General features: G+C 56.0%; 1 protein-coding gene across 4 annotated transcripts in view; it reads right to left on the minus strand.

Moving 5' to 3' along the window:
• Positions 1-26,137, minus strand: part of Plekhg5 (pleckstrin homology and RhoGEF domain containing G5) — a 40,956-nt gene extending 14,819 nt beyond the window's left edge. The window contains exons 1-2 of one of the 4 annotated variants that reach the window (XM_040734864.1): positions 25,988-26,137; positions 11,345-11,421 (exon numbers count right to left, since the gene is read on the minus strand). In XM_040734864.1, the coding sequence (XP_040590798.1) occupies positions 11,345-11,368 (24 nt within the window). In that variant the 5' untranslated portion in view covers positions 11,369-11,421; positions 25,988-26,137. Of the gene's footprint in view, positions 1-1,757; positions 1,917-11,344; positions 11,422-12,155; positions 12,221-25,987 lie in introns of those variants that run through there. The other 3 variants (XM_040734862.1, XM_040734863.1, XM_040734861.1) reach the window with 3 other exon arrangements.
• Positions 26,138-26,504: the final 367 nt, after the last annotated feature.

Genomic DNA, 26,504 nt, shown 5'->3' on the forward strand with positions numbered 1-26,504 from the left:
GGGGAAACTGCCGAAGGGTTACACACCCAGTTGAGCCAGGGCTTGCAGCCAGCGCGCAATGCCGGACCTCAGATGACTCATTTCCCTGCCAGGGTCAGGTACCAGACAAAGGAGAGACGGAGGGGGGAAGAAGGTGGACCTTGCAGCCTTGAGGGAGGAAGAAACCAATCTGGGTTTTGATGCTTGCTGTTTGGACACTTGTGTCTGTGTCTCTCTGGGCAGAAAGGATGGGGACATATCAAACAGCAGCCAGCGGGTGGCCCTCTTGCCCCTGGGGAGATGTCAGGAACTGGGTCCTGCACGCTTACAGCAACGGACTTTATGATGACCCAGATTCCTGACAGCAGGTGGTCAGGGCTTAAAAATATTTCCAGTTCCTGTTTTAATCCACTGCTGATGAAGACAGGAAAATGCGTACCTACCTACAGCCCTGAATCCCAGGGAATTCAGAGAGTGACCTAGCTTTGCTCAGTGGGGGCGGGACACACACACACACACACACACACACACACACACACACACACACACACACACACCTGCTTCCTTTTTCCAGGCATCCCCCAGTCCACCAGCCTGGCCTGGGCTCCTGCCTTCAGACGGTCAATGGCAGGTGTCAGGCCTCAGTATGACAATAGGGACTGTGCTACACTGTGTGTTCCAGGGAAGAGTTCCCAACTCGGGGCCACAACTGTGTTTTTAAATTAAGTCACAGCAGATTCCGGCAGGGCAAAATGACTCATGCTGTTATGCCCAGCACTCCAGAGGCAGAGTGGGATGCCTATGAGTTCAACACCACCCTGAAATAAATACACAGTGAGTTCTAGGCCAACCAGAGCTTCACAGAGATACTATGTCTCAAAAGAGGAGTGGGGGTGGGAGGAAGAGCCAGTGCCGGTTCACTCAACTCCTGGTGGATACAGGGGTCCAGCTTCCTCAAGGGACTCCCAGTCCAGTCCGGAAACTGTCATTGGCCCTCTTAACCACGGCATCAACTACTGCCTCTCATGCCTCTGATCTACAGTACAGGCTCAGGGGGCCCGCTGGGCCAGCTGCAGGAACTGAATGAGAGTTCCCACATCAAGGGACGGTGACATTCCGGAAGGGCCAGAGAAAACTGCAAGTTCAGATCAGAGGTTGAGGCTGGGCTGGCAAAGCCCTCTTAGGCAGCCGATCCCCTTTCCCTAATATCCCTATTGTCAAGTCACAGGGCCTCCCCAGCAGGCTCCTTCCCAACGTCAGACTCTCCGATCTTCCTTCACAGACTCCCTCGACTTCCCCTACTGTCCACCAGACCCACTTGTACAGGCAGGGGCACCCCACTCCGTGGGAGAGGGCCAGCACATCGGCGAGGCGTTCCTCTGGAGACAGTCTCAGGCAAATACAGAGAAGGACACGAGGGCACGGCCATCCCCCTCCACCCCACGGAGCACTCACACAAGGGCTGAGTCTAAAGGCAGAAACAGGGCCTGGGTGTCAGAGGGTGTGGGACCAGAGGAAGGAAAGGGGGAGGGGCGGCTTGGGCCCCACAGGTGTGTCCGGAGGCAGCAAACAAAAGGAACAGGAGTCGAGGGGCATCTCTGCCCACTAGCTTCTTAACTGGGCGGGGACCCCCACCCCAGCTCAAGCCTCACCCCCCACTCCAGCTGTGTGCAGTTCAGACAGGGGTTCAGCCACCCTGGCTGGCCCTCTGGAGTTGGGGACAGAGAGGACCCAGTTAAGTGGACCCGCCAGGCTTCGGCCCACCCACGTCCCCCTACCTGGCTCTCGATGCTGCGGGTGTGACCCCCGTCCCAGGGGGACTGGGAGTTTGGGGAGGGCAGCTCGGAGCCCGGTCTGGCTGTCGCTCGGCGCCCGGAGACGCCGGGTCCTGTCCCCATAGTGGCTGGAGGAAGCGGCGGTCTGCACGGCGCTCAGGACAAAGCGTGGAGCCCCGCTTCCTGTCATTGTGCAGTCCCGCCCGGGGGAGGCGGGAGTAGGGGGGGCTGGATCGGTGACCCCCCCTCCCCGCAGAGCCCCAGCCACACCCAGCGAGAGCCACTCAGCCGCCCGCACAGCTTGCAGACCCTGGCTTGGGGACTTCACCGGGAGCTCCTCCACCCCAGGGGCTCTAGACCACAGCACACGAGGGTGCGGTTTGTTTAAGGGACAACTCCAGCATCCTGTTGCATCCTGTATTGAATTCCATCCATGCCAGCCTCATGCAAAGCCCTAGGGAACCCCTCCCCCGCCCCCCAATACCAAGCAAGAGCCTGGGGATCCCTGCCCTCCCCCCTCCCCCGTGGCAGAGGTCAGGACTGCAATGGAACACGTGACCTGGGAGAGAAACGGGAGGGTGGGGAGGGCTAGTGGGAAAGAGTGGAGAGGCTGGGCAATTCCCGGCTGTCCCCCGAGGGTTGAGCCAGGGAAACCCCTCAGCCAAGCCGGCTGTCGCCGGACGTCACTGGAATCGCTAGGCTGGGTCACTGACGCCAGAGGGCGCTCCGCACACCATGACAAGCCGCCTGCCCCTCTGGTTACCAAGGGTTTCTACACTCATCCCCAGGAATGGGGGAGGGGGGCAGCCACTATTTTTTGTTCGTTTGTTCTACTGGTTTTTCCAGGCAGAGTTTCTCTATGTAACAGCCCTGGCTGTCCTGGAGCTCCCTTTGCAGACCAGGCTGGTCTTGAACTCAGAGATTAGCCTGTGTCTACTTGGGTGCTGGGATTAAAAGCTCCACCTCCAACACCGCTAGTGTCGGGGCTGCGGGGAAGGTGAGCCGCTATCATCCCCTTCCATCACCTAGGGGATGAAGCAGACATAAAGAGAAATCTGTGATTACCACTGTGAGCACTATTCTTGGTCGGCAACTTGACTCCGACTGGAATGAACCATCATCCAGAAATGGGGGTCACATTCGTAAGACTATTTTTCTTGGGGGGGCTTGGTTTGAAGCGGGTGGATCCCACTTTTAGTCCAGACCTTTGAAGCTGGAAGACCCACCTTTAATCTGGGCCACACCCTCCGCTTGAAGCACACTCAGGACACAGGAGAGGAGCTCTTTGCCTGCCCGCTCTCCACCTGTGAACACATCCATTCCCTAGAGACCACATCTTCAGGATTCCAGAGACTACTGAAGACCAGATGAGACATGCAGTCTTCTGGACTGAGCAACTTCTGGTTTCCTGGGCTTTCCATTCATAGCCCACTAAGGTTGGATTAGGTAGACCATAGTCTGTAAGTGATTCTAGTAAATCCCCATATATATGCACACACACACACATACACACATACATATATATAAATAAACAGATTCATTCTCTAAATTCTGCTGCTCTAGAGAACTACACCTGGTTTACACGGTTCAGGCACTCAGTGTTGGGCAAGCCTCTACCCACTGAGCTACAGCCAAGTCTGGTTTTGCCAACAGAGTACCGTTTGGAGATAGGGTCTCACTCTAGCTAGCTTTGAATTTGAGGCAATCCTCCTGCCTCAAACCTCTGTTCTCTTTTTAACTTTTATTTTGTGTGCATTGGTGTGAAGGTGTCAGATCCCCTGGAACTGGAGTTACAGGCAGTTGTGAGCCGCCATGTGGGTGCTGGGAATTGAACCCAGGTCCTCTGGAAGAGCAGCCAGTGCTCTTAACCTCTGAGTCATCTCTCCAGCCCCTTAGAGCAACTTCTTAGGTGTTGGGATTATAGGATTGAGCCACCATGCCTGGCCTAAACACAGACTCAGGTTGTGGAATGGCCTCTGTGGGCATTCCACAGTACCCTGTAAGGAGTGTATACTGTCATTGGCACACCGACCCCCTAGATAGCCCCTGCATCCGGCACCATGGAGAAAAGGAGAAAGCAGGGACTTCTGGGATGCTTTAGAGCAGTAATTAAGCTTACTTCAAGGGCTATCTGTATCCCAAAGGCCAGGTCACTCACCATCTACAATACAAGTAACTCCCAGGAAAACTACAACTTGTCACCTTGTTTTTTTTAAAAAAAAAAAAATCCCACCACAGACTGGCTCCCTCTCCATCTCCTAGGTGGTCTCATGTAGTCATTTGTCCTCTGGCCTTCTGGCTCACAGCCCTGTAGCTCCCCAAGCTCAGAGCCCTCACCCCTCATGCTCCTTCCAGAACTCTATGTGCTCAACCTTCAAACGGCTGGCACTGCCCCCCCCTGCCCCATCCTACCTCCCCAAAGGGCTGTCCGAATAACCCCCCAGGCTCCTTCTGAGTCGCTCACGTCAAATTAATTCCGCTCACGTCAAATTAATTCCACCTTAGCTTTCTTGTCACGTGACATTACTCTGCTTCCTTGTTCTCCGTCATTGTCCCTCCCTGCCAGTGGCCTTGGTTCACTCCGCGCCCCCAGCCTTCAGGACGGTCCTGGCACGCAACCGCAAGCAAGAGCAAGGAACGGCCAAAGGCAAGAGGGGGGGGGCGTCCAGCTATGGACGAACCTGGGGCAGAGGGGTTCTCAGGGAGGCAATCCCGCCTGCAGCCAACGGGGCCCTTCCCACTGCTTGACTGAAGGGTTTCTCCCTCTTCCCGGAGACCCTGCGACCTGGGCCTGCTGGCCTCCAGAGAGGTGAATTCCCCACGCCTTTAATCCCAGCACTCGGGAGGCAGAGGCAGGCGGATCTTTGTGAGTTTGAGACCAACCTGGACTACCAAGCGAGTTCCAGGACAGCCTCCAAAGCCACAGAGAAACCCTGTCTCGAAGAGAAAAAAAAAAAAAAACCCTGTCTCAGAAAAACAAAAAAGAGCGGTGAGCTCCCACTCAGAGGTCTTGCCCCCAGTCCTCTGCCTCTGTCCCACGGCCAGACAGCTACCACCTTCCACTGAGGGCTCCCAACTTCCTGTCCCACTCAGAGAGGCCAAGGAGGAGACAAAGGCTGCCCCGAGGCTGCAGGGCACGAGCGGGCAAACGTACACCTGTGCTTGGAACCACCGCCATGGCTCAGTCACAGGGTGGCCTGGACACAGGCTAAGCGGTGGTCTTGAAGACTGCCTTCCTGAGCGGAAGGAAGAGCTCAAAGACAGCTTGGAGGGAACCCCACTGGTATGGGGTGCCCAAGTCCCAACAAGTAAAGAACACTGGAGCCAGGACATTTCACCTAAAAAGGACTTTGAGTCACTGGGCTCTGGTCATGCTGTGTCTCAGCAGGGGTGAAGCCTGCTGCTGAGGGGACCAGGACCTGCTGCTCCAGGACCAGAATGTAGTAGGGTCCAGTCAGTGACAGAGTGGAGATGAGGGAAGGAACCCAAGGAGGAGGAAAGGCCTCCCACCTAGCGGACAGCGAGGAGCTAAGGGGCAGACCCAAGGTCCTGGCCCCTGATTCCCTGGGGAGGGGCGCCCCTTTCCAGCCCAGCCTGGCTCTAGGGTGTGAGTCAGGGCTGCATTGTTGAAACTGATACCCAGAACCCAGATGCAGAGGCTGATGAATAATGGAGCCTCTGGGCACCCCCAATCAGGCTCTTTCCTCCCTGGGACCGTTTCCCCAATCCCAGAAAGTCAGAGGGTTCCATGGCCATCCATGGTCCACAGAGGGCCGGCCGGCCGGGAGAAAGAGGGATTCTGGGTCCTGTGGGAGCTACAGAGGTGAGGCAGGACCCAGAGCCAGCTCAGCGCTCGGCACACGGCCCACGGCTGGGAGACAGCAGCTGGGCTTCCTGTCTGAGAAGCACACTTGCCCTAAGGCTTCTCTAGCAGGGCTGGGCTCCCCTGAGAGACGGCCCAGGGCTCTACCTGCCACCTCAGATATCCAAGGGTGGGGCCCTGCATGCATGGGCAGGCCAGCCAGGGTGGGGTGGCTGTGCCAGGCAGCTCTTACTGCGGGCGGCTCACAGGCCTCTCCTTTCCCGAAGCCTGGGCCTCACCCTTTTGTCCCGTGGGTCGCCAGGCCTGCTCGGAGGCAGAGCCCGACCTAAGACAGACGGCGACAGGACTTAGCGCAGGACCCTTCCTCTTGAGGGTCCCGGCTCGGCTGCAGTCTGGGATGCACCCAGCCCTAGGGCGGCACCTGGATTCAGGATCCCTGCCTCATCTGGGGAAGGTTCATGGGGAAGGAGTCTCAAGAAGCTTCGTGCCCCACCCACCCCTGCTCTGCCCCACTGGCAGCAATCTCCTCACCTGTGTGAAGGCAGCGCTGGCCATCACTAGAACGTCACCTCAGGATGGGTGTTGTGTCCTGGTAGGCACTGGGCTTTGATGTGGGGCCCAGGAACAGCAAACACCCAAGAGCAAGGTCACTGAGCAAGGTCACCCGAGGGACGTCACCCTGGGGACATCACTGAGGAAGGTCCCTGGGCATTTGTAGGGCCTAGGGGGCCTCTTTGGCTTCTCTCTCCCTGTCTTCCATGGAGATTGGCCATCCAGCCCTCCCTTCCCAGAGCAGCCTGGAACATTTGCGCCCCCTGCTGGCCCCCAGGGCCCTTTCCCTTTGAGACCACTTGGGACTCCCAAATGGCGTCCCCAGCCTGCTAAGTACCCCCACAGTCCTAGGCCCCCCTGAATCCCCTCTCTAGTCATGGCTCCCACCCCACAGCCACAGACTCCTCATGGCCACAGGAGTAATGTCTGCACACATCCCATCATTAAATAAGTGGAGGTATCGTCAACAGGGACCCTCAATAACCTGGACCACTTGGCACCAATGAGTCTCACCTAGGGATACTGCCCAGGCTCGAGCCACACATGTCAAACCCAGAGGTGCACAGAGCAACAGGAACAGCAGGTAAAGACACCGACTGACTTAGGTGTAGGGGTGCTACCACCCACCTACCACCCATTGGGCTGAGGCATAAGGCGTCACTCGGTAGGTCCCGCTCATGAACCAGAAAGCGGCAGGATGCCAGGCGGCGGCTTTGGGGGGTAAGTCAGATCTTGGCTACGGGGGTGAAGAGTAGTCTTCACTATATGTGAGAGGCTGGCACTCCACCAACCTGTAGCACATTCAAAGCCCCTGGTCATTCACCTGGGCTTCGTGACAGACCCAAAGGAGAGGGAAGAGGAGGTGCGGAAGCAGGAGGCTGTCCTGGATGGAGGGGCAAGCAGGGGACAGGGCTGAAGCACCCGCTGCCTGAGTCTGTGGAGAAGCTGCCCCAAACCAGGCTGACTTCTGCTCTTCCGAACAGGGTGTCCCAGAAACGGCCTCTGCCTTTCACTGGGTCCCTTTTTAAAAAAAGATAAAGATGTACTTCTTTTTATCTGATGTCTATGAGTATTTTGCCTGCATGTATGTACATGCACCACAGGTATGCTCCGGTGCCCACAGAGGCCAGAAGAGGGCGACAGATCCCTTGGAACAGGAGTTACAGACAGCTGTGAGCTGCCACATGGGCGCTGGGAACTGAACCCAGGTCCTCTGCACGAGAAGTCAGCAAGAGAAGCCAGGGCTCTTAACCACGGGGCCACCTCTCCAGTCAGCTCCCCCCTTTCTGAGAGGGCTTCGTTATATAACCCTTGCCAGCCTGGAATTCTCTATGTAGACGAGGCTAGCTTGGAACTCAGAGTTCTCCTTAGTGTGCTTTAGGTTTTTTTCAAGACAGGGTTTCTCTGCGGCTTTGGAGCCTGCCCCGGAACTCACTGTGTAGACCAGGCTGGGCTCCAACTGATAGAGATTCGCCCGACTCTGCCTCCAGAGTGCTCCTCTGACAGAGCAGCCAGTGCTCAGAACCAATGAGCCATCTCTTGCTTATGTATCCATCCTAGGCCAGCCTCAAACCCACAATAATCCTCCTGCCTCAGCCTCTCGAGTGCTATAATTACAGCCATGTACTGTCATGCCTGGCTGGGTCCCTTTTCCATGGGCCCATGCCTGTCACCCTTGGGTGGCCTGTAACTCTCCTCTCTCTCTCTCAGCAGCCTGTAATCACACTCAGAACTTCGGGGTCAAACAACCCGACCTTCCCTCCCTTATCCCAGAAGGGTAGAGCTGGGGCTCTGACTCTCGGCATTGGCTCTGTGGAGCTGGGCCTCCCCAGGCAGCTCCCCTCCTCTGGTCTTACTTGCTGAGCTGGAGGTCCTAAGTTTTCAATTGCCCCCCCCCCCGGATTATTTAGCCATAGCCTAGGCCAGCACTCGCTGCTTCTCTGGTCCTGCTCTTCAGCAGTGGGCGGGGCTACCACCTGCTCATAGCTGACCAGCCTCTAAAGGGACCATCACCTCCAAAGACCCCCAAACCAGGCCATTCCCAAGGGTACCTGGTGTCCTGCCTCTTACCCCTAAAGCACTGTCCAGAAAACAGGCCAGCTCTGTCACCTTGCTCAAGGCATCCTACCTACCCCGGCTCAGGGACATCAGGGGGTGCAGGGGTCCCTTGGCCCTGGGTACAATGGCCTCCATCTGGACACGACCCCGGATTCCTCCTCTCCTGATTCCACAACACTGAGAGGACTCTGGGGTTACCATATCTGTACACCCCCTCCATCATTTCTACAGAACTCCATATGCTTGAGTACGCTCAAGGATGGGGGCTCATGGACTGGACGGTGGAGGAACAGCTCCTAATGTTGAAAACGTCTCTATGGAATTAAATCTTGCCTCCTTAACTAGGCCCTTGAGAGCAAAGCAGAGGGCATCACCTCTCTCTAGAGATGCTTGGGAACGGGATCCTGAGAACAGGAAGTTCTGACCGAGGCTCAGGCCCTGCTTTGACAAGTCATGGGCAAATCATGTTGGTCACTGCATCGAAACGGAGTTGTCTCTGCCATCCAGAGTGGGCTGCTGGCATGAGACACGTACTGGGACTAGCATGGTATTCTGATCAAACATATCTGCTAGGATGGTCTCCTGTTTGAGGTCAGTGTTCCCAAATCCTCCAGTGGTCCAGTACCAACCCTCTGACATGTCCCCTTACAACCAAAGGTGTGGAGCAGACTTTGACCAGAACGTTTGCCATAAGGAGGCCCAGCAGGGAGCAGGGGGTCAGTCATTGTCCTAGGGACACTCTGTGGAAGGGCTAAGGACACTCACCTGCCTTAGTCACTCCCCGCCCTTCTCTCCCAGTGTGCAACGTGCATTTGTTGGGCAGTCTCACTCTCCTCAGGGAGAGACAGAGGGCACACCCGGAGCCAGGAGAGAGGCCTGATTAGTCCCCACACAGATGAAGTCCACAATCACATCTCGCATTCCCAAACACCACGGCATGCCGGGCACCGTGCTGAGCGCTCTACACAGAGGCTTCTCTTAATCCTCAGCGCAACTGAGAGAGGTACAGAGCCAGACAACCGCAAAGAAACACTGGAACCCAACCGTGTGAGCCGCACGTCCTCATCCCGGACAGGGAGAAGGGGCGCCACGGCTTTTAGGGGTCTCCGTGGCATACAGCCCTGACACACAGGACATGCACAGCGATACACCTGCCTGCTCTTCAGGGTCTGTCCCCCACTGCCTCACAACCCCCAGCATCCTCCCCTGCTCACTCCGCTCTCCGTCTCCACACCTCCTATTGCTCCAGAAAGTTCGTCATGGTCACTCCAACCCTAGTGAATTACAGAAGGCAGGGGTGAGGCAAATCTCAGAAGTCCTCGCACCCAAGCCCCCGGCAGAATCGGGCGCAGCCCCGTCTGGGGATTGTCTTTCCTGCTGTTGGCTCCTGGTGTGGCTGGAGACTAAGAAGAGACCCTGTCTTCTGTCTCACCCCGGGGCAAGCTCCACCAGGTACGTGTTGTTTTTTTTGTTTTTCGAGACAGGGTTTCTCTGTATTGTTTTGGAGGCTGTCCTAGAACTCGCTCTGTAGACCAGGCTGGCCTCGAACTCACAGAGATTCACCTGCCTCTGCCTCCCGAGTGCTGGGATTAGAGGCGTGCGCCACCAACGCCTGGCCCAGGTAGGTGTGGTTAGGTAGACAGGTTCCTCTGCCTCTCTGAGTTTCCCCAGGACACCTGGCACACATCACCACAGCAGTAAGTCACGCCACCAGCAACCACCTTTGCCAATCACTCTTCACAAAACCCGCTGTCCCTCTCCTCTGTGCCTCCCAATTCTTGCTAGCTCACCCCTTCCCTGGGCCACTCCCGCTTTTTCCTTGCTGTTACCACCCACATCCCCACCTCCCTCAGGGCACCTCCCGCTTGCCAGAGAGGATCCCACGGCTACAGAGGAGCCCAGTCCCCAGCAGACCAGGGCAGAGCTGAAGGCTACGGAGGACCAGCTGCTGAGACCAGCCTTCTCATGCCACGTGGGGCCCTGGGACGGGTGGGACAGTGTGTCTTGTCCCCTTGTCACCCCTTCCGGTCAGACAGATGCTTCAGGATCCCAGCAGATGTGCTGAGGGAGCAGAGGCCAGCTTGCTTTGCCAATCTGGGGGAGAGGCAGCCAGCCAACACCAGAGCCCAATGCCAGGCACCACCCGTGCCAGCAGATTGCATCTGACATCACTGCCGCCCCCTTGCCTGGTGACCACGGCAACTGGGGGCCGCCCCCCTCTTCCCACCCCCGGAACAGTCCTCATATTCCTTCTGACCATGGGCCTCCTGTGCTGGGTGAATGGGGGGCGGGGAGCACATTTTAAATCTCCCACAGCTGGCAGGGCCGAGCTGCACGGCAGTTAAGGACGTGGGTTCCTGCTCTGCACACCTGAATCTGGGGTTCGGATCCCCCGTCTACTACTTGCCGGGCCACGTGTCCACAGGTCGCCTCTCCGGGCCTCAGTTTCCCCACCTACCCCAGAAGGGAGGCTGGATGGCTCGACCGGAACACAAATGAGTGTCTGGGGAGGGATCCGGCTCTTAGGAACCTCGGGCCTTGTCCAAGTCACACGACCTCCCTGAACCTCGGTACCTTCATCTGGAAAAGCCTGGTGACGGTGACAATACCCTCCCCTGCGGAGCTACCTCACTCGTGGGTTAGGCACAGAAAACGCGTGGCAGGGAGCCCAGTGCGTCACAGGGAGAGGTACCAGGGATATTCTTGCTGTTACCTCGCTCCCTGGCTCCCTTCTCTTCAGTGTCTCCCGGTTCCTCCAAATCTAAGGCCAGGCGCCCCCTCCTTTCCCCCTCCCATAGTCATCTCCACAGCCACGGCTGTGTTCAAGACCCACAGTATCCCAGAGCTACGCCCAGGTCTGAAGAGTGGCCGGGTGACCAACCAAACCACGGGGACCACTTACTTCCCTTCCTCAGCCTCTGCTTCCTCATCCGTGACATGGAGCTGTGGCTCCCAACTCCTCAGGCGGCGGCAAGGACCCCAGGTCCCTTGTTTTGACAGAGCCCCCCCCCACTCCAGTGTTCCTGAGCCATGAACACCCTCTCCTAAACCAACCACCCTGAATCCAGAGGGCACCGCTACGCCCTGGCAAGGCCTCCACGGATGTCCTGAGCAGGGAGAACCTGTCCTCTATGCCCGCAAGCTGTCAGTCCCCTACCTTGGCAGCTCGGCCCTTGTCCATGCAGGCTGGGTTCTGGCAGCAAAGCCCCTTCTCCTCTGCTGGGCTCTGGTCTTCTGTGGAGAAGCAGAGGGCATCAGTTCATGGGGGCTGGGGGATGGGGGGAGGCGCGCACACACACACACTCCCCTGGGCCCTAGTGGCCTCCAGGCCAGGGGACTGTTCAATCCTGCCTTCAAAGGAAGTCAGTGTCCTTTTCTCTTTTAAATGCCAACTTATCTGCAGGGGGATCTGTTTGCAGAGCCCTTTTCTGTGCAGTTCCCCGGGGAAATTGTCCAGATTCCAGGGGGGAGTCTTTGGGAATCAACTACTCCCCCCCCCAGTCCCACTGGTGGGAGGGGGTAGCTCAGTGACCTCCCGGAGCCCCGGACTTTCTAAGCAATCCGAGGCAGGGCCGCTGGGAGGGAGGAGGGGGACTCCAAGGTTCCAGGATGCCCTTCCTAGCCCTGTTCTCCAACTCAGACCCTTTGAAGCTAAACATTCCCTTCCCCGAGGCCCGGGGCGACCTCTGTTCCCTGCGGTCCATCTCTGACCGTGAGTTTGGCCCCCTCCAGGCTGATGCCTTTTCTTCCCGGAGGCTTGGGCGCCGCCGCAGCGAGGGGGCAGGGGCGAGACCAGGGAGGGCAGCTGCAGCCAGCCTCGGGTGCAGAGGCCGGCGTCCACCCGGCTCCAACAAGCAAGGCCCTCCCCGGGGCAGGCCCGGCCCCCACCCCGCGCGGAGCCCTCCGAACCACCCGGGCGGCCACCCGGCCTGCAGGGCGGGAGCAGACGTCCGCGGGGTCGCACTCACCCATGGCGCCGAGCCGCCAGGAGCCGAGCGCGGGAGCCGGGAGCCGCCGAGCGCGGGAGCGGCGAACCGAGCGAGCGCCGCGGCCGCCTGGCGCGCGAGGCGGGGCGGGGCAGGTGGGCGGTGGGAGGAGCGCGGGGCGGCCCGCGGGGGGCGGGGAGCCGGCGGCCCCCGACGGCGCCTGCCCGGGAGACGGGGTTTGTCCAGGTGGGGGTCCCACCCGGCCGTGCGCCCCGCCCCTCGGAACCCTCCGGAGACGGCCTCGCGCGCGTGGTGAGCCCCGATTCCTCGCGGCCTCCTGCACTGCGGGCCGCACGGCAGTGGCGGCGGCGGCTGCTCTGGCCGGAAGTGCCTCCAAGGAGAGGGCGCCTCCTGCACCCAGACACGCGGGTCGGCGACACACGCGTACCCCCTTTGCTCCAGGCCGCGCCCCCACTCATTCGGAACGGTTGCCACCCGCGCGGTTCCAGGGTTTAAGGACGCCCTGGAGGTGGCGGGCCAGGGGCGGGTGGCCTCCTTGAGCGACTTCTGCTGTGGCTTTACTATTCCCAGTTTAGCCACCGCACTAAACTTCAACTTTTGCAAAATTACCAGCGTCCAGGCCAGGCAGCCCAGCGCCCAGAGACCCCCCCCCCCCTCCTTACCCCCCCCAGCCCGGCAGGCCCCACGAGCTGGGTTTCCTCAGGGTCTCTACTGCCCTGGCTAATGACGCTTTGGGAAGTTTCCCCCTGATCATTTATGGAAGCAGAATTATCAATAGGTGGTATCAATTGGTTTGTTTTGTTGTTTTTGAGTCAGGGACTCACTGTAGTGCTGGCTAACCTCGAACTCTCAGAGATCCACCTGCCTCTACCTCGGGAGTGCTGGCATTAACAGCCTGTGCCCCACAGAGACAGTGCTTTAAATCCTTGTGTAAGAGGCCCATAAGATGGCTCAGGATAAAGGCTTTTCCTGCAAGTCTGACATCCCAACCCCAAACCCGAGGTGTAAGGAGAAATTCAACTGTTCTTTGGCCTCTCTGCATGCATGTTTTGGCATATCTGTGAGCTCATGCTACACACACACTAAAATATTTGGGGCCTGGAGAGATGACTCAGACTCAGTGATTAAGAGCACTGGCTGCTCTTCCAGAGGACCCAGGTTCAGTCAGGGCTCACAACCACATGGCAGGGCTCACAACCATGTAGAACTCCAGTTCCAGGGGTGTGTCTGCCTCTTTTGGCCTATTAGAGCGCCAGGCATAGACACGGTGTGTATATATCCATGCAGACAAGACACACATAAAATAAAAAATATTTTTTTAGCCGGTCGGTGGTGACCCACCTCTTTAATCCCAGCACTCGGGAGGTAGAGGCAGGTGGATCTCTGTAAGCTTGAGATGACCAGCCTGGTCTACAAGAGCTAGTTCCAGGACAGTCTCCAAAGTCACACAGAAACCCTATCTCAAAAACTCAAAAAAAAAAATATATATATATATATATATATATATATATATATATTGAACAAAATATCCCCAGATGGGGCTGGAGAGATGGCTCAGTGGTTAAGAGCATTGACTGTTTTTCCAGAGGTCCTGAGTTCAATTCCCAGCAACCACATAGTGGCTCACAACCACCTTGAATGAGATCTGGTACCCTATGCTGGCCTGCAGGCAGAAAGCTGTATACACAATAAATAAAACATTAAAAAAAACCTTTGGGAAAAAAAATAGCCCCAGATTCCACTGAGGACGAGGTGTTGCTGTGTCAGCCTCTAGAACCTCCTTGTCCATAGTGCCTGCAGGCTCGGTGCTGCCAAGAGCTAGGTGTGCGAGAGCAGGATGCTTGACAGGGATACTGTCTCTGAGAACCCAGTCAGTCTCTGTTAGCTGAGTAGAAGGGTCTGGAGTTTCCTGAAAGGTCCGTTCATTCGGCAAATATGGGTCAAGCCCTGGGCTGGGAGTAAGGGACTCAGTGATGACCCTGATAACCCTTAGGGTAAACAACAAAACCCCAATGTGCAAAGGCCTTGGAACAGAACATCTGAGCTAAGCACGGCCAGCGTCCTGAGGTCTGGGCTGAGAGGAGAGCTCTTGCAGTGTCCCTCAGCCTTCCGAGTGGGGCAGCCGTCCTCAGGTGAGACACGGAGACGGTTCCCGCACTTGGGGCCTCCTGACTCACATTCTCTGGTCCAGCCGCTCCCGGCCACAGCACGGGCCTTCTCAGGATGTCCAGCAGGCCAGGCTGCCCGTCCTGGCACACAGGTGGGGCTGATCCTTAAGGACCCTGGCGAGGCTACCTGGGTCACCAGTGCTACTGGCCCTAGCAGCCTTGCCTTCCAGCACCCTTTGGCCCCAAGAACTCGGAGTTCATTCTCCTCACCCACCCCCCTCTCCCCGAGGTTTCATAGCCCAGCTGTATGAAATGACTGAAGATGACCTTGAATTTCTTCTTCTTTCTTTTTTTAATTTTTCTTTAAATATTTTTGGTTTTTCGAGACAGGGTTTCTCTGTGGTTCTGGAGGCTGTCCTGGAACTCGCTCTTGTAGACCAGGCTGGTCTCGAACTCACAGAGATCCGCCTGCCTCTGCCTCCCGAGTGCTGGGATTAGAGGCATGCGCCACCACCGCCCAGCAACCTTGTATTTCTGATTACCCTGCCATCTCATCCCAGGCGCTGAGACTGCCGGTGTGCACCTCCATGTCCTGTTTATCTGACTCCTTACCCAGAGCACTCGGGGTCACTCCTCTGCCACCTGAAACCGCGCACCTTTCTTAGCGCCCTTTGGGTTCTGCTACACCTGTTCCAGGACAAGCTGCGTGAGTCCGATGGCCTGCGGTGGCCACAGCCTGAGGATGTATGTCCAGAGTGTGCTCTTTCCCCCACTACTTCCGGTGCTATGATCTATGGTCCTTTGCCCCAAAGTCTCATGAGACCAGGGCTTCCGCACGTCTGGGGGTCCAACGTGGTGCCGGGGCCAAGAAAGCAGGCAAAGAGACAAACAACCCCGCAATCCTGCCCCAGGGCAAGCATGACCTCCCTTGAGGCAGAAAGGATGGGCCTGGAGGGAGACGCAGAAGGGGCCACACCCTACTGTACTGTGGCATCCTGGGTATGCTGATTGGGCATTGGTGGCTACCTAGCCGAGCTCAGTCCATCAGATTTGCTCTCATGGGTGTTAGAATTGGGTCCTGAGGACATGGAGAGTCAGTCTGAGTGGACGGGAAACCTCGAGATTGTTGGAAGCAAGGATAAGGGGACTTTCAGAAGACACTAATCAGTGGAAAGACCCTGGGGCAGAGAGGACAAGGAGGAGGAGCTCAGGCCCGACCCTGCTTACCCGCCCTTGGCGCACCCAGGGTTCCTGTCCTCCCTTCCTGTCTTCTCCTGCACCTTAGCCAGGCCCCAGGCAGACCTGGAACTCTGAATTTCCCTTTTTCTGCCCCCCACACGCATGCTAGAGACTCATCCCTGAGTCTGAAATGACCCAGCTGCCCTTCGGCTCCTTCCTCCTAGCCTCAGCAAAGCCAGGGTCCCTCAGCCAGGAAATGAGCTCCCAACACCTCACTCACCCCCTGTGTTAGTCACAAGAATGCCCAGCCTTGGCTCCCCCCCCCCCCAGCATCTCTACCAGAACTAGGCAGAAGCTGCCCCACAGACCTGTTTTGTTTGGCTAAGTACTGCGTTTCAAAAGAATCTCAGTTGGTTGCCAACTTTGAAAAGTCAGTAGATTTTACATTAAAAAAAAAAAAAAGAATCCAGATTGTTGGCTCCTCTCGACAAACCAGAGGGGACTGGCAGCTCTAGATCCATATATTCCAGAAGGTTCCAGTTCTCAAGTTGTGTCTGTCTCAGATGGGCTCAAATTGTTCTGCCCACAGCCCTTGCTACACCCTCCCTGGGCTCTTCAGGCCCTTCCCAGGGTTCCCTCTCCGGCACTGGCCTCCAGTGTCTTGCCCTTCCTTCTCGGATCAGGAATGCCATTTTCGGCCTTGTTGCAACACATCTAGATCCAGGTGGATCTCCATGCTTGACCCCACCCCGCCCCCGCCCCCACTCCTTCCCGACCTGGGCTGCACCTTTGAAGCAACCTATTATTTTCTCCCTATCCTCTCCAGACAGCTTCCAGGAGAGCCCTCACATGTTGAGCGCCTGTGGGGAGTTCGGCCTGCTCCCTTGAAGGTTTACTTCACTTCACCAGTCAAATCTGTGTGGTATCTGCTGGCCCCAGACGGGAGCCTCTGGCCCCTTGCAGCGAGGGGTCCCTCAAGGGGAGGCAAGTTCAACACTCAGGTGTGCTGTCTACATGAAACCCAAGCCAGGCCTCTCAAGAAGTAGTCTGTCTTGTATGTATGTATGTATATGTGTGTGCATGTTCCCACACATATGTGCAGGTACCTGTGGAGGCCAGAAGAGGGTGTGAGCCTGTGGGTGCTGGGTACTGAACTCAGATTCTCTGCGAGACCAGCAAGTGCTCTTTACCACTGATACAACTGCTACCTCAATAGTCCCTTAGCCCAGACCTGGAAAATGTAAAATATTTCAATGATGTTTTGTTTGGTTTGGCATTTTGTTTTTTGAGACAGGGTCTCTCTCAAGCTGTCCTGAAACTCCACTATGCCTAGCTAAAACATCTTTCTAGAAAAAGATGTCAGCCAGGCAGTGGTGGTACGTGCCTTTAATCCCAGCACTTGGGAGGCAGAGGCAGGTGGATCTCTGTGAGTCTGAGGCCAGCCTGGTTTACAGAGTGAGTTACAGAACAGCCAAGACTACACACACACACATACAAAAAAAAAAAAAACTGTTTTTGAAAAAAAAAAGAAAAAGTTAAAGATCTGAAGAGAAGGCCAGAGAGATGGCTCAGAGGTTAAGAGCACTGACTGCTCTTACAGAGGAATTCCCAGCAACCACATGGTGGCTCACAACCATCTGTAATGAGGTCTGGTGCCCTTTTCCAGCATGCATGCAGAACACTGTATACATAAGAAATTAAATTTTAACCAGCACTCAGGAGGCAGAGGCAGGCGGATCTCTGTGAGTTCGAGTCCAGGCTGGACCGACAGCCTCCAAAACAATATAGAGAAACCCTGTCTCGTAAAAAAAAAAAAAAAAAAAAAAAAAGAAATGAAATTAAAAAAAAAAAAAAGATCTGGAGAGGTGGCTCAGGCAGTAGCAGCATGCTTGCAGAATAAGCATGAAGACCCGAGTTCAGATCCCAGAACCCATGTAAAAAGCCACCCCACGTCTGTAGCCCCAGTCCTGGGAGTGTGGAGGCCACTAGTTCCCCACAGCTTGCAGGACAGTGAGTTCCAAGTTCAGTGAGAGACCCTATCTCAGACACAGACCTTTAATCCCAACACTCAGGAGATGGAGACAAGAGGACTCTGGGAGTTTGAGTCCAGTCTGGTCTACATAGGAAGTTCCAGGACAGTCAGAGCTACATAATAATGAGAGATCCTGTCTCAAATAAAATAAATAATAATAGTGATTGAAGAAGACACCCTACGTTAACCTGACCTCCATATGCATACATATAATCATGTACATATACCATGCACAAAAGAAGTTAAGAAAGGGGAGAGAGAGAGAGAGAGAGGAGAGGAGAGGAGAGACAGGTCAGTGGTCGCAAGCACTGGCTGCTATTCCAGAGGACCTGGGTTCATTCCTAGGACCCACATGGTGGCTCCCGACAGTCTGCTACCTCCAGTTCCAGGGATTATGACTCCCACTCCTGACCCCTGCAGGCACCAAACACAAAAGTAGCACAAAGACAGGCATGAAGGCAAGTCACCCGGATACATAAAATAAAAAACAATTTAAATTAAGCAAAAAAATAAAACAACCAGCCGGGCGTTGGTGGCTCATGCCTTTAATCCCAGCACTCGGGAGGCAGAGGCAGGCGGATCTCTGTGAGTTCGAGACCAGCCTGGACTACCAAGCGAGTTCCAGGACAGCCTCCAAAGCCACAGAGAAACCCTGTCTCAAAAAACCAAAAATAATAATAATAATAATAATAAAAAAATAAAACAACCAGTAATAAGTGTTCAAATACATGAAAAAAATAAAATGAAGTCAGGCATGGTGGCACAGGCCTTTAATCCCAGTACTTGGAGGCAGAGGCAGACAGTCTCCAATTTCAAGGCCAGCCTAGTCTACAAAAGTTCTATTGGGTATAATTGTTTTTAAACACTTTCGAGAGGAAGTATGACTATTGCCTCCTCCGTTTATATATGAAGAAACTGAGCCATTCCAGACAAACAAACTCCCCTAAGGTTACAAAGGCGTTCATTGATGAGGCTGGGACCAGAGTATGGGTCTACAGGACTCCAAGTCTGTGTCCCCACCGTCGGCTACAGGACCACCGCAATGCCTGGCACAATTAGGTGCTAAATAAAAATAAATGATCCTTCCAGCATCAAGTGTCTTCCTTCTTCCCCTGTGGGCCTGGGGCTAACACAGATGCACCTGTTCTCAAGTCCTTCAGCCCTCCTGCCCACTACCTCTGAGCCGCAGGCCGGATCACCAAAAGGCTGCCCCTCCCAGGAAACAGCTGTGGCCTTGGATGCCCCCTCCCACGCTGGCCCAGCCCTCCCGGGAGCCTGCCTGTGCTTGAGCAACTGTGACAGTCCTTGAAGGGATGTAGCAACCCCCACCCCCAACACACGCAAACACTGAGCCGGCTGCAGAGGAAAGCAAAACCTGTCTCCGCGCAGGTGGGACCCAGGGCTGCGCCCTGCACCAGTGCCTACTGGTCCTCATGTCTCCTACTCCCTCTAGTCGACCCCAGTCAGGACATCCCAGAAAACTTAAGGAAGAAGTACACACACAGGGCTGGGGTGCAGCACAGTTGGCAGGGTGCTTCCCCCAGCACGCAGGGAGTCCTGGGTTCGATCCCGAGCACGGCACAAGAGGTGTGGTACTGCATGCCTAGCCCAGAAGTCTATAGGTGGAGAGAGGGCATCAGGGTTATCCTCAGCTACATAAGGAGCTTGGGGCCATGCTGGGTTGGCTTTTTTGTCACGTTGACACAGACTTAGAGGGATCTAGGAAGAGCTAAGGGATCTTAGTTGAGGAACAGCCTCCGTCAGATTGATCTGTAGGCAAGTCTGTAAGGTGTTTTCTTTGCTTTTTGTTTTTTTATTTATTTATTATGCATACAGTTTTTTAATCTGTGTACATGCTTATACCCCAGGAGAAGGCATCAGACCTCATTATAGATAGTTGTGAGCCACCATGTGGTTGCTGGGAATTGAACTCAGGACCTCTGGAAGAACATGCAGTGCTCTTAACCGCTGAGCCATCTCTCCAGCCCATGCTTTTTGGTTTTTGAAATAGGGTTTCTCTGTGTAGCACTCTGGCACTCGCTCTGTATACCAGGCTGGCCTCGAACTCACAGAGAATCCACCTGCCTCTGCTCCCCGAGTGCTGGAATTAAAGGTGTGCACCGTCCGTCATGCCCAGCTGCAGGGAGTTTTCTTAATGAATGATTGATAGGGGAGGATCCAGATCACTGTGGGTGGTGCCACCCGGAACAGGTGGTCCTAGGGTATGTAAGAAAGTTAACTGAAGCTGGGCGGTGGTCAGAAAAAAGAAAGGTTTGAGCCCCTTCCTAAAGTGCTGTGATAGTGGTTCTCAGCCCTTGCAACGCTGCGACCCTTTAATACAGTTCCTCATGTTGTGCTGACCCCAACCATAAGATTATTTTGTTGCGCTGGGCATTGGTGGCGCACACCTTTAATCCCAGCACTCAAGAGGCAGAGGCAGGCAGATCTCTGTGAGTTCGAGGCCAGCCTGGTCTACAGAGTGAGTTCCAGGACAGCCTCCAAAGCCAAAGAAACCCTGTCTCGAAAAACAAAACAACAAAAACAAAAGATTATTTTGTTGCTACTTTATAACTATAATTTTGTTATTTTTATGAATCATAATGTAAATATCTGATATGCAGGATTTTTCTGATATGTGTCCCCTGTGAAAGGGTCATTTGCCCCCCTCAAAGGGGTCATGACCCATAGGCTGAGAACCACTGTGCTATGGGAATCTGGCATATGTGTTAGTTAAAAGGGGATCGATGGGGATCCCATGGAGGAATAAACATAGGCCATAGGCCCTAATGCAGTTCCTGCCTACAACTCAGATTCACTGCTGCCATCATCCCTGGTGCTAGAGTCTAAACACTCACTCTGCCCCGCCCCCACCCACGCCCCCGTGCCCCCCCTACCCCCCCAGCCACGCAGCACACACCCCTCAGGCTCAGTCAAAGGCAGGACATGACCCATCCAGACCTCCTTCCGATGGCCAGAGAAACTGTCCACACCGTTCTAGCACATAAGCTTATGGCCAAGCGGCTACTTCCTCTGCCCGAGGCTGCCATGGGTCCTCCCTGCTCATCCATCCATCTGCTGGCTTGTGAGCTTCCTCCTAAGGCCCCCATGGAGGAACAGAGAGAGGAACGGAAAGATGGGCCGCAGAGAGGGTTTGAGATTCCAATTCCCGACAGTCATGCTCCGTGCAGCCCCCCCCCCCAGGCTGGGCTGGTTCTGGGGCCCAACACCCACCCACGTGGGTCCAGGCCAGGGACTGGACTAGCTGGCAGCGAAGGACCGATCCCACACAGACAGCTGCGTGCCCTGGCTCCCCCACCCAGCTGCCTCAGCTCCTCCTGGGATCAGCTCATGGGCTGCCAGTGCCTCGCCAGGCTCCTACCCACCCTACAGAGAGCTGGCCCCGGGAGCAAGTGGGTGGGAGAGCCTCGGCTCCAGGCCTGGGCTGAGGGCAGGTCTCAGTGCTGCCGTGTGTGACCTCACGGAGCCTCACCAGAATAATGGCTACAAAAGAATAGCCCCGGCCGGAGGATAGGCATGAAGGTTCAGGACCAGGGCTTAATGCCCACTGAGAGAATATTATCTAGGGGGGAGGGGGCGGCTGTGTGACTGAGGGACCCCAAAGCTGCAGGCAGATGGCCATCATGGAACCCCAGAGGACGCCCTGGGTAAAGAACACCGGAGAACCCTGGAGAGAATGGGGCTCTACACACTGCAACTGTTGCCATTGTGACCACCGCAAAGCTCAGTGCACTCCCACTGAGCCTCCCTGGCTTGTAGCTGAGACTGGGTAAAGCTGAGAAGATTGTGGCCTCCTGCGGTGGCTCCATCCCACCCTCGACCGACCGCAGGTGTTCTCTGGCTCAGGGAAGGGGGCATTTTTCCCTCGGCTGGGATTCAAGCCACGCGTTTCTCCCATCTTGGCGCCTGCTCCTTTCTCCTCCGCCACTTTTCCATGCTCCTCATGGACCCATGTCCAAGGCAGCGCAGCGACTCTCCCTCAAGACACCTGCACACACTTCTAATGGAGCCCAGAGCTCTGGGACCTAAGTGGCCAAGAAACCTGTCTGTCTTCTTGCAGCAGTCACCCGAGTCCCAAAAGCACCACACCTGGGGACTGAACAACGCGCTTTTCAAAGCTCCAAAGCATCCATTCGTCCTTGTTCTCATCTCCCCATCTGCTCCAAAGGCTCCCCAACTTCTCACGGCAGACCCCAGGCCTAACCAGCCTTCTCCAGCCCTCTGGCCACCGGACGGGCTCATGAAAGGACTCCAGCCAAGCTGGAGGGTTTCTGACCCTGGTGAGACTCCCTTTCTCTTTGCTTGGGGCTTGGAGATGCCAGAGCTTGAGGTTGGAAATAAGCAAACCACAGCCTGGGACCCAGCCACTCTGTAAACTGGCCCTCAGCTTTTGGCTTGGCTACTGTGGGCCTGGATTGTTCTCCAGCAACAGGCACAGCGGATCACAGGGGTCAGGCCCACGGAACCAGTCCAGAGCAAACCAACGCTGCTGAACTGAGACCAGCAATTACAACAATCATAGCCTGCCCAAACTGGGCCCTATCTGCCTGCCACTGTGGGAGGTGTTCCGACAAGTCACCCCAGGGATTGCTCTGAGCCTCTCATGACAATGCCAGAGATACCACTGTCCTCAACTATGCCAGGGCCTCAGAGCTGAGCACCCCAATACTTCACCATGCCTCTTTTTTTTTTTTTTTTTTTTTTTTTTTTTGGTTTTTTTACGAGACAGGGTTTCTCTGTTTTGGAGGCTGTCGGTCTAGCCTGGCCTCGAACTCACAGAGATCCGCCTGCCTCTGCCTCCCGAGTGCTGGGATTAAAGGCGTGCGCCACCACCACCCGGCTCACCATGCCTCTTGAGGGTCACAATCTCACCATGGTTCTGCCTGCACACATGTAAAATGGGGGATAATACAGGAAATGACCCATATCCTCACATTAGATCAGCAATGTTCCAGAAAAGCTCAGCCCCGTGCCTCATCTTGGAGGAATAGGACAGGTGGTCAGGTGGTCACGGCTGCCACTGGTCTTCAGCTGGGGCTCTCCAAGATTAGCGAGGGGCAGGCATGCCTCACAGGTCACTTGGCAGGATGAGAGCACCCCGACACGCTCATTACCCTCTGGACATCATGTTTGGGCACCTGTCCCTCCTGCAGTGGCTCTCCAGAGGGGCTAGGGACCCCACAGCACCACAAGCATGGCGTGCATGTATGGGAACACACGCATGGCAAGCCGGCCACAGGCTTTGGCCGGCAGGAGCGGCCAGACAGACCAGGAGCCCACACCTCCTCAAAGTCCTCTGGGAAATGGCTGCACCTACCCCCCAAGTCCTCGATGATGTCCAGAGCCGAGCTCCAGGAAAAGCGCTCCAAAGCCCCCAGCTCCAGCCGGTCCAGGTCACCAGGCAGGGTCTCCAGCTCATAGGCACCCCGCTTCCTCCAGTAGAGAAACATGTTGAGACCTGGGGTGCCCCCGCCTGGCCCGCACCTTCAGAAGTTGGGTGGCTCCAGGGACCTCAGTCCCCAAGACCCGGACACAGTGGTGCTGGGGTGCAGAGAGGCAGGCTTTGGGCTGACAATAATGCCCCCCTGCCCCAAGGAGAGAAAGGAGCATTCTGGGAGTGGCCGAGGGCCTTACATCTGACCAATGGCCAGGGCCCCTGCCCCACACAAAGCGCCTTTCTTCCCCTCCTACAGACATTTTACACATTTTGCCTTCCCAGCCCCCTCAGAGCCCCCGCCGTGGAGATGGGCCGTCCGTCTGGGGATGCGGAGGCCTGGAAAAAAAGTACAATTGTTTCCTGGTCTCTTTGCAAAGATAAGTTTTCAGAGGAGAAAAATGTGCTGCCCCGGGGAGCAATTCCGGGTCTCCACCGTGACCTGTGACCCGGAACAGCCTCAGCTGGCTCACAGGTCCTCAATGAGGGGTGAAGGCACCTGTGGGAATGCCAGGGGACACTGAGAGTATCTCCCAACTCTGTTGATCTGAGGGCTTCCAGGTTGTCAAAGGGCACAAGCCCTCACCCACTTCTGAGGCCAGCTATGCTGGCTGGGCTCTTCCTGAGTTTCTCTTCACCCTTCACCAGGCTGCCCAGTTAGCATCTCCTTCCTCAGCCTGTGACCCACAGACAGGGATGAGCCTTGGGTGGTTGAGCCTAGGCCAAGGACCCCTAGTGTCATCAGGGAGCCTCACTGTTCTCTGCAGCACAGGCCCCAGAGTAAGCCCTGAGAAGAGCAAGGGAAACTGAGGGCTAGGGGTACAGAGCTACCAAGGAAAAGCACCAAGGGAGGAGGGGTAGGGCCAGGTCCCATGTGTATAGCCTGGGGTGACAGGAACCCTTGGGTGAGTGAAGAACACACAGCAAAGGTTGGAAAATAGAAAATTCCAGGCCTGACCTTGTCTTAGCAACAACAAAACTGAACATGGATGGACGCTCAAGTCTGAAATCCCAGAAGTCGGGAGGCTGGGGTAGGAGAACCCAGAGACCCTGGTCAACTGGGACTGCATGAGAAGACCCTGTCTCAAAAAAATACCAACAGCCGGGCGGTGGTGGCGCACGCCTTTAAGCCCAGCACTGGGGAGGCAGAGGCAGGCGGATCTCTGTGAGTTCGAGGGCAGCCTGGTCTACAGAGCGAGTTCCAGGACAGCCTCCAAAACAATACAGAGAAACCCTGTCTCGAAAAACCAAAGAAAGAAAGAAAAAAAATCCAGACTTGTTGTGGGCCTGGAGGCACAGGTCTGTAACCCCAGCTATTCAGGAAACTGAGGAAGAGGAGGACCCCAAGTTCAGACCAGCCTGGGCAACTTAGTGAGGCCCAGTTGCAAAATAAAAAAAAATTTAAAAAAGTAGAAGGAGTTGAAATATACAGTTCAGTTGGCAGGGAGTGATGGCCCATTGGGTACGAAACCGTAAGCTTGACTTCCATTATTGTATAAACTGGGCGCGGCAGCTCCTGCCTTTAATCCCAGCCTTGGGAGGGTCAGAAGTGTAATGTCACCCTCGGTTACAGAGCAAGTTAAAGGCTATGTGAGACTCCCCTCCACACACATGCTCAAATACAAAATGAAAAGTTGAGGGTACAGCACAGCGGTGGTGTGAGGTTAGACCGAGCTCAGTGGTGGGGTGCTAGCCCGAATGAGGCCTTGGGTCTAATCCTGAGCACTACAAAGGGGGAAGGAAAGAAAGACATCCAGATGTCCGTGTGGTAGAGGCACCCTGCGTTGGACTCCCAGCCATTCTCTGCTGACTCTGCTCGTGCCTCCTCAGCCTGCCAGGTTTATGGTGCTGGCCTGGGTCAGGCAGCGCCCACCCAACCAGATCTGATGTCTGAGACAGAGGGACACAGGCAGAGGGGGCTGGCTGCTTTCCTAAGGGTGGTAGAAGGGTCACCCCAGGCTGTCGGGGGCTGGGGAATGGTAGAAGTGGCCATCCAGGCGGGCTGCACATCCCCAGCTGAGGGCCAAGGTGCCGAGAGGCAGCTGGAATAATTTGAAGCCCATGCCTGCCTGCCTGCCTCTCTCACGTCTAGCTTCACGGGCCCTGAGCCCTGATCACAGCCGTCGGTGTGGACTGGACATGAGGCTGTGGGATGCTGGGGGTGTCCTGGTTCATGTTCAGTTCGGTGTAGGTCTGGGCATTCAGGAATGAGGCTGTCCGGCATCCATCAGCACCCGCTCCGGTAGAGGCCAGAGCTGCAGATCTAGGAGCTGGGCTGGGTAGGAACCATGCCTGCCTCTGGTTTCAGAGTAGCCAGCCCTAGGGCAGGTCTACCGAGTGGGGAGCAGCTTTCTTCCTACCTATCTACAGACTAAATACAGGGTCCTGAATCCAACTGGAGGGCACCCACCCGAGAGGTCAGTGTCCTGGGCTGCTGGTGCACAGGCGTGGGGCAGTCTCCCGTGCTTGGGTTCTAACTCCCCATGCACACACGCTCACCGCCCCCAAGCCCAGTGGCCCTCCCGATTTTTCATACTTGTGTCTGCGCTCACACCCACTCTGCGTCCCTGGCTCACCTCTCCCCGCAAGAGAGCAGGAGACCCCCTCAGTGGACCAGGACCGACTCCCCACGCCTAAAGAAACAGCCACCAGTGCCGTGGACAAAGCCTTAGCCAATGTGACTGCGAAACAGCTACGGTCAGAAGCTGCCGGACACCTGGGCCTTGTCCAGGGACTTCATGCCTTAACAGACGCGGGGGCAAGCGTAATGATAGATGCTCCCAGGGCCTGGTGCCACACCGAACGCTAATTCATCCGTTTCTCCTTTAGTCCCCACCCCATGTCCAGGATAGAGATGGAGATGCTGATGGCTCTGGTGGTAACTTGCCCAGGTGCCGCATGGTGCTAGGGAGAGAGAGAAGAGCCCTGGCAGACCCCCAGCGCCATTCCCGCAGTTGAGACACACTGTTCTGAGCCAGGGGTGGCTCTCATCATCCAACCTCACCCACCCACAGAGCCCTCTTGGTCACCGAGGTATACAGAGCTAGGGACCAGAGCCAGTCGGGTGGCCCTGAAGGCTTACCTCACACTCGGGGTTCTAGGTACCTCTCTATCCACACGGAGTGTAGACCAGTCAGCCAGTACTCTCTACTTGGGCCTCCTGGGACTGGGAACCTTGGGACCAAGGTTTGGCCCTTGTCCAGACTTTTAGACCCTGCTGAGTTCCAGTGAGAAACGGGCTGGCCCAGGAGCCAGACGTCCAGGGGTTTGGAGACTCCAGTGTCTGGTGGTGGCCTCGCCCTGGGGAGAGGTTGAGCCCTCTGCCAGCCACAGCTGTTTCCTTAGGGGCGGAAGTGCCTTCTGAGGGCCTGGACAGGGGACCACTGCAAGGTCTTGCTGAGTAAGGGGTCAAAAGAGGAAGAGACGCAGGTGGTCAGAGCTGGCCGATGCACCCAGGAAGTGACTCTGCACTGCCTTTGGTGAATGAGACCATGGAGTCCTCGGGAGCACTTACCGTACCTTAGCCTTCAGTTACTCTGATGATGACCCTTAGCGCTGGGCCACGGAAGGCAAGTCTCTTTGAGTTGGGCTTGGCTCTG

Source organism: Mesocricetus auratus, unplaced genomic scaffold, assembly GCF_017639785.1.
Source record: "Mesocricetus auratus isolate SY011 unplaced genomic scaffold, BCM_Maur_2.0 Super-Scaffold_100042, whole genome shotgun sequence".
NCBI lineage: Eukaryota > Metazoa > Chordata > Mammalia > Rodentia > Cricetidae > Mesocricetus > Mesocricetus auratus.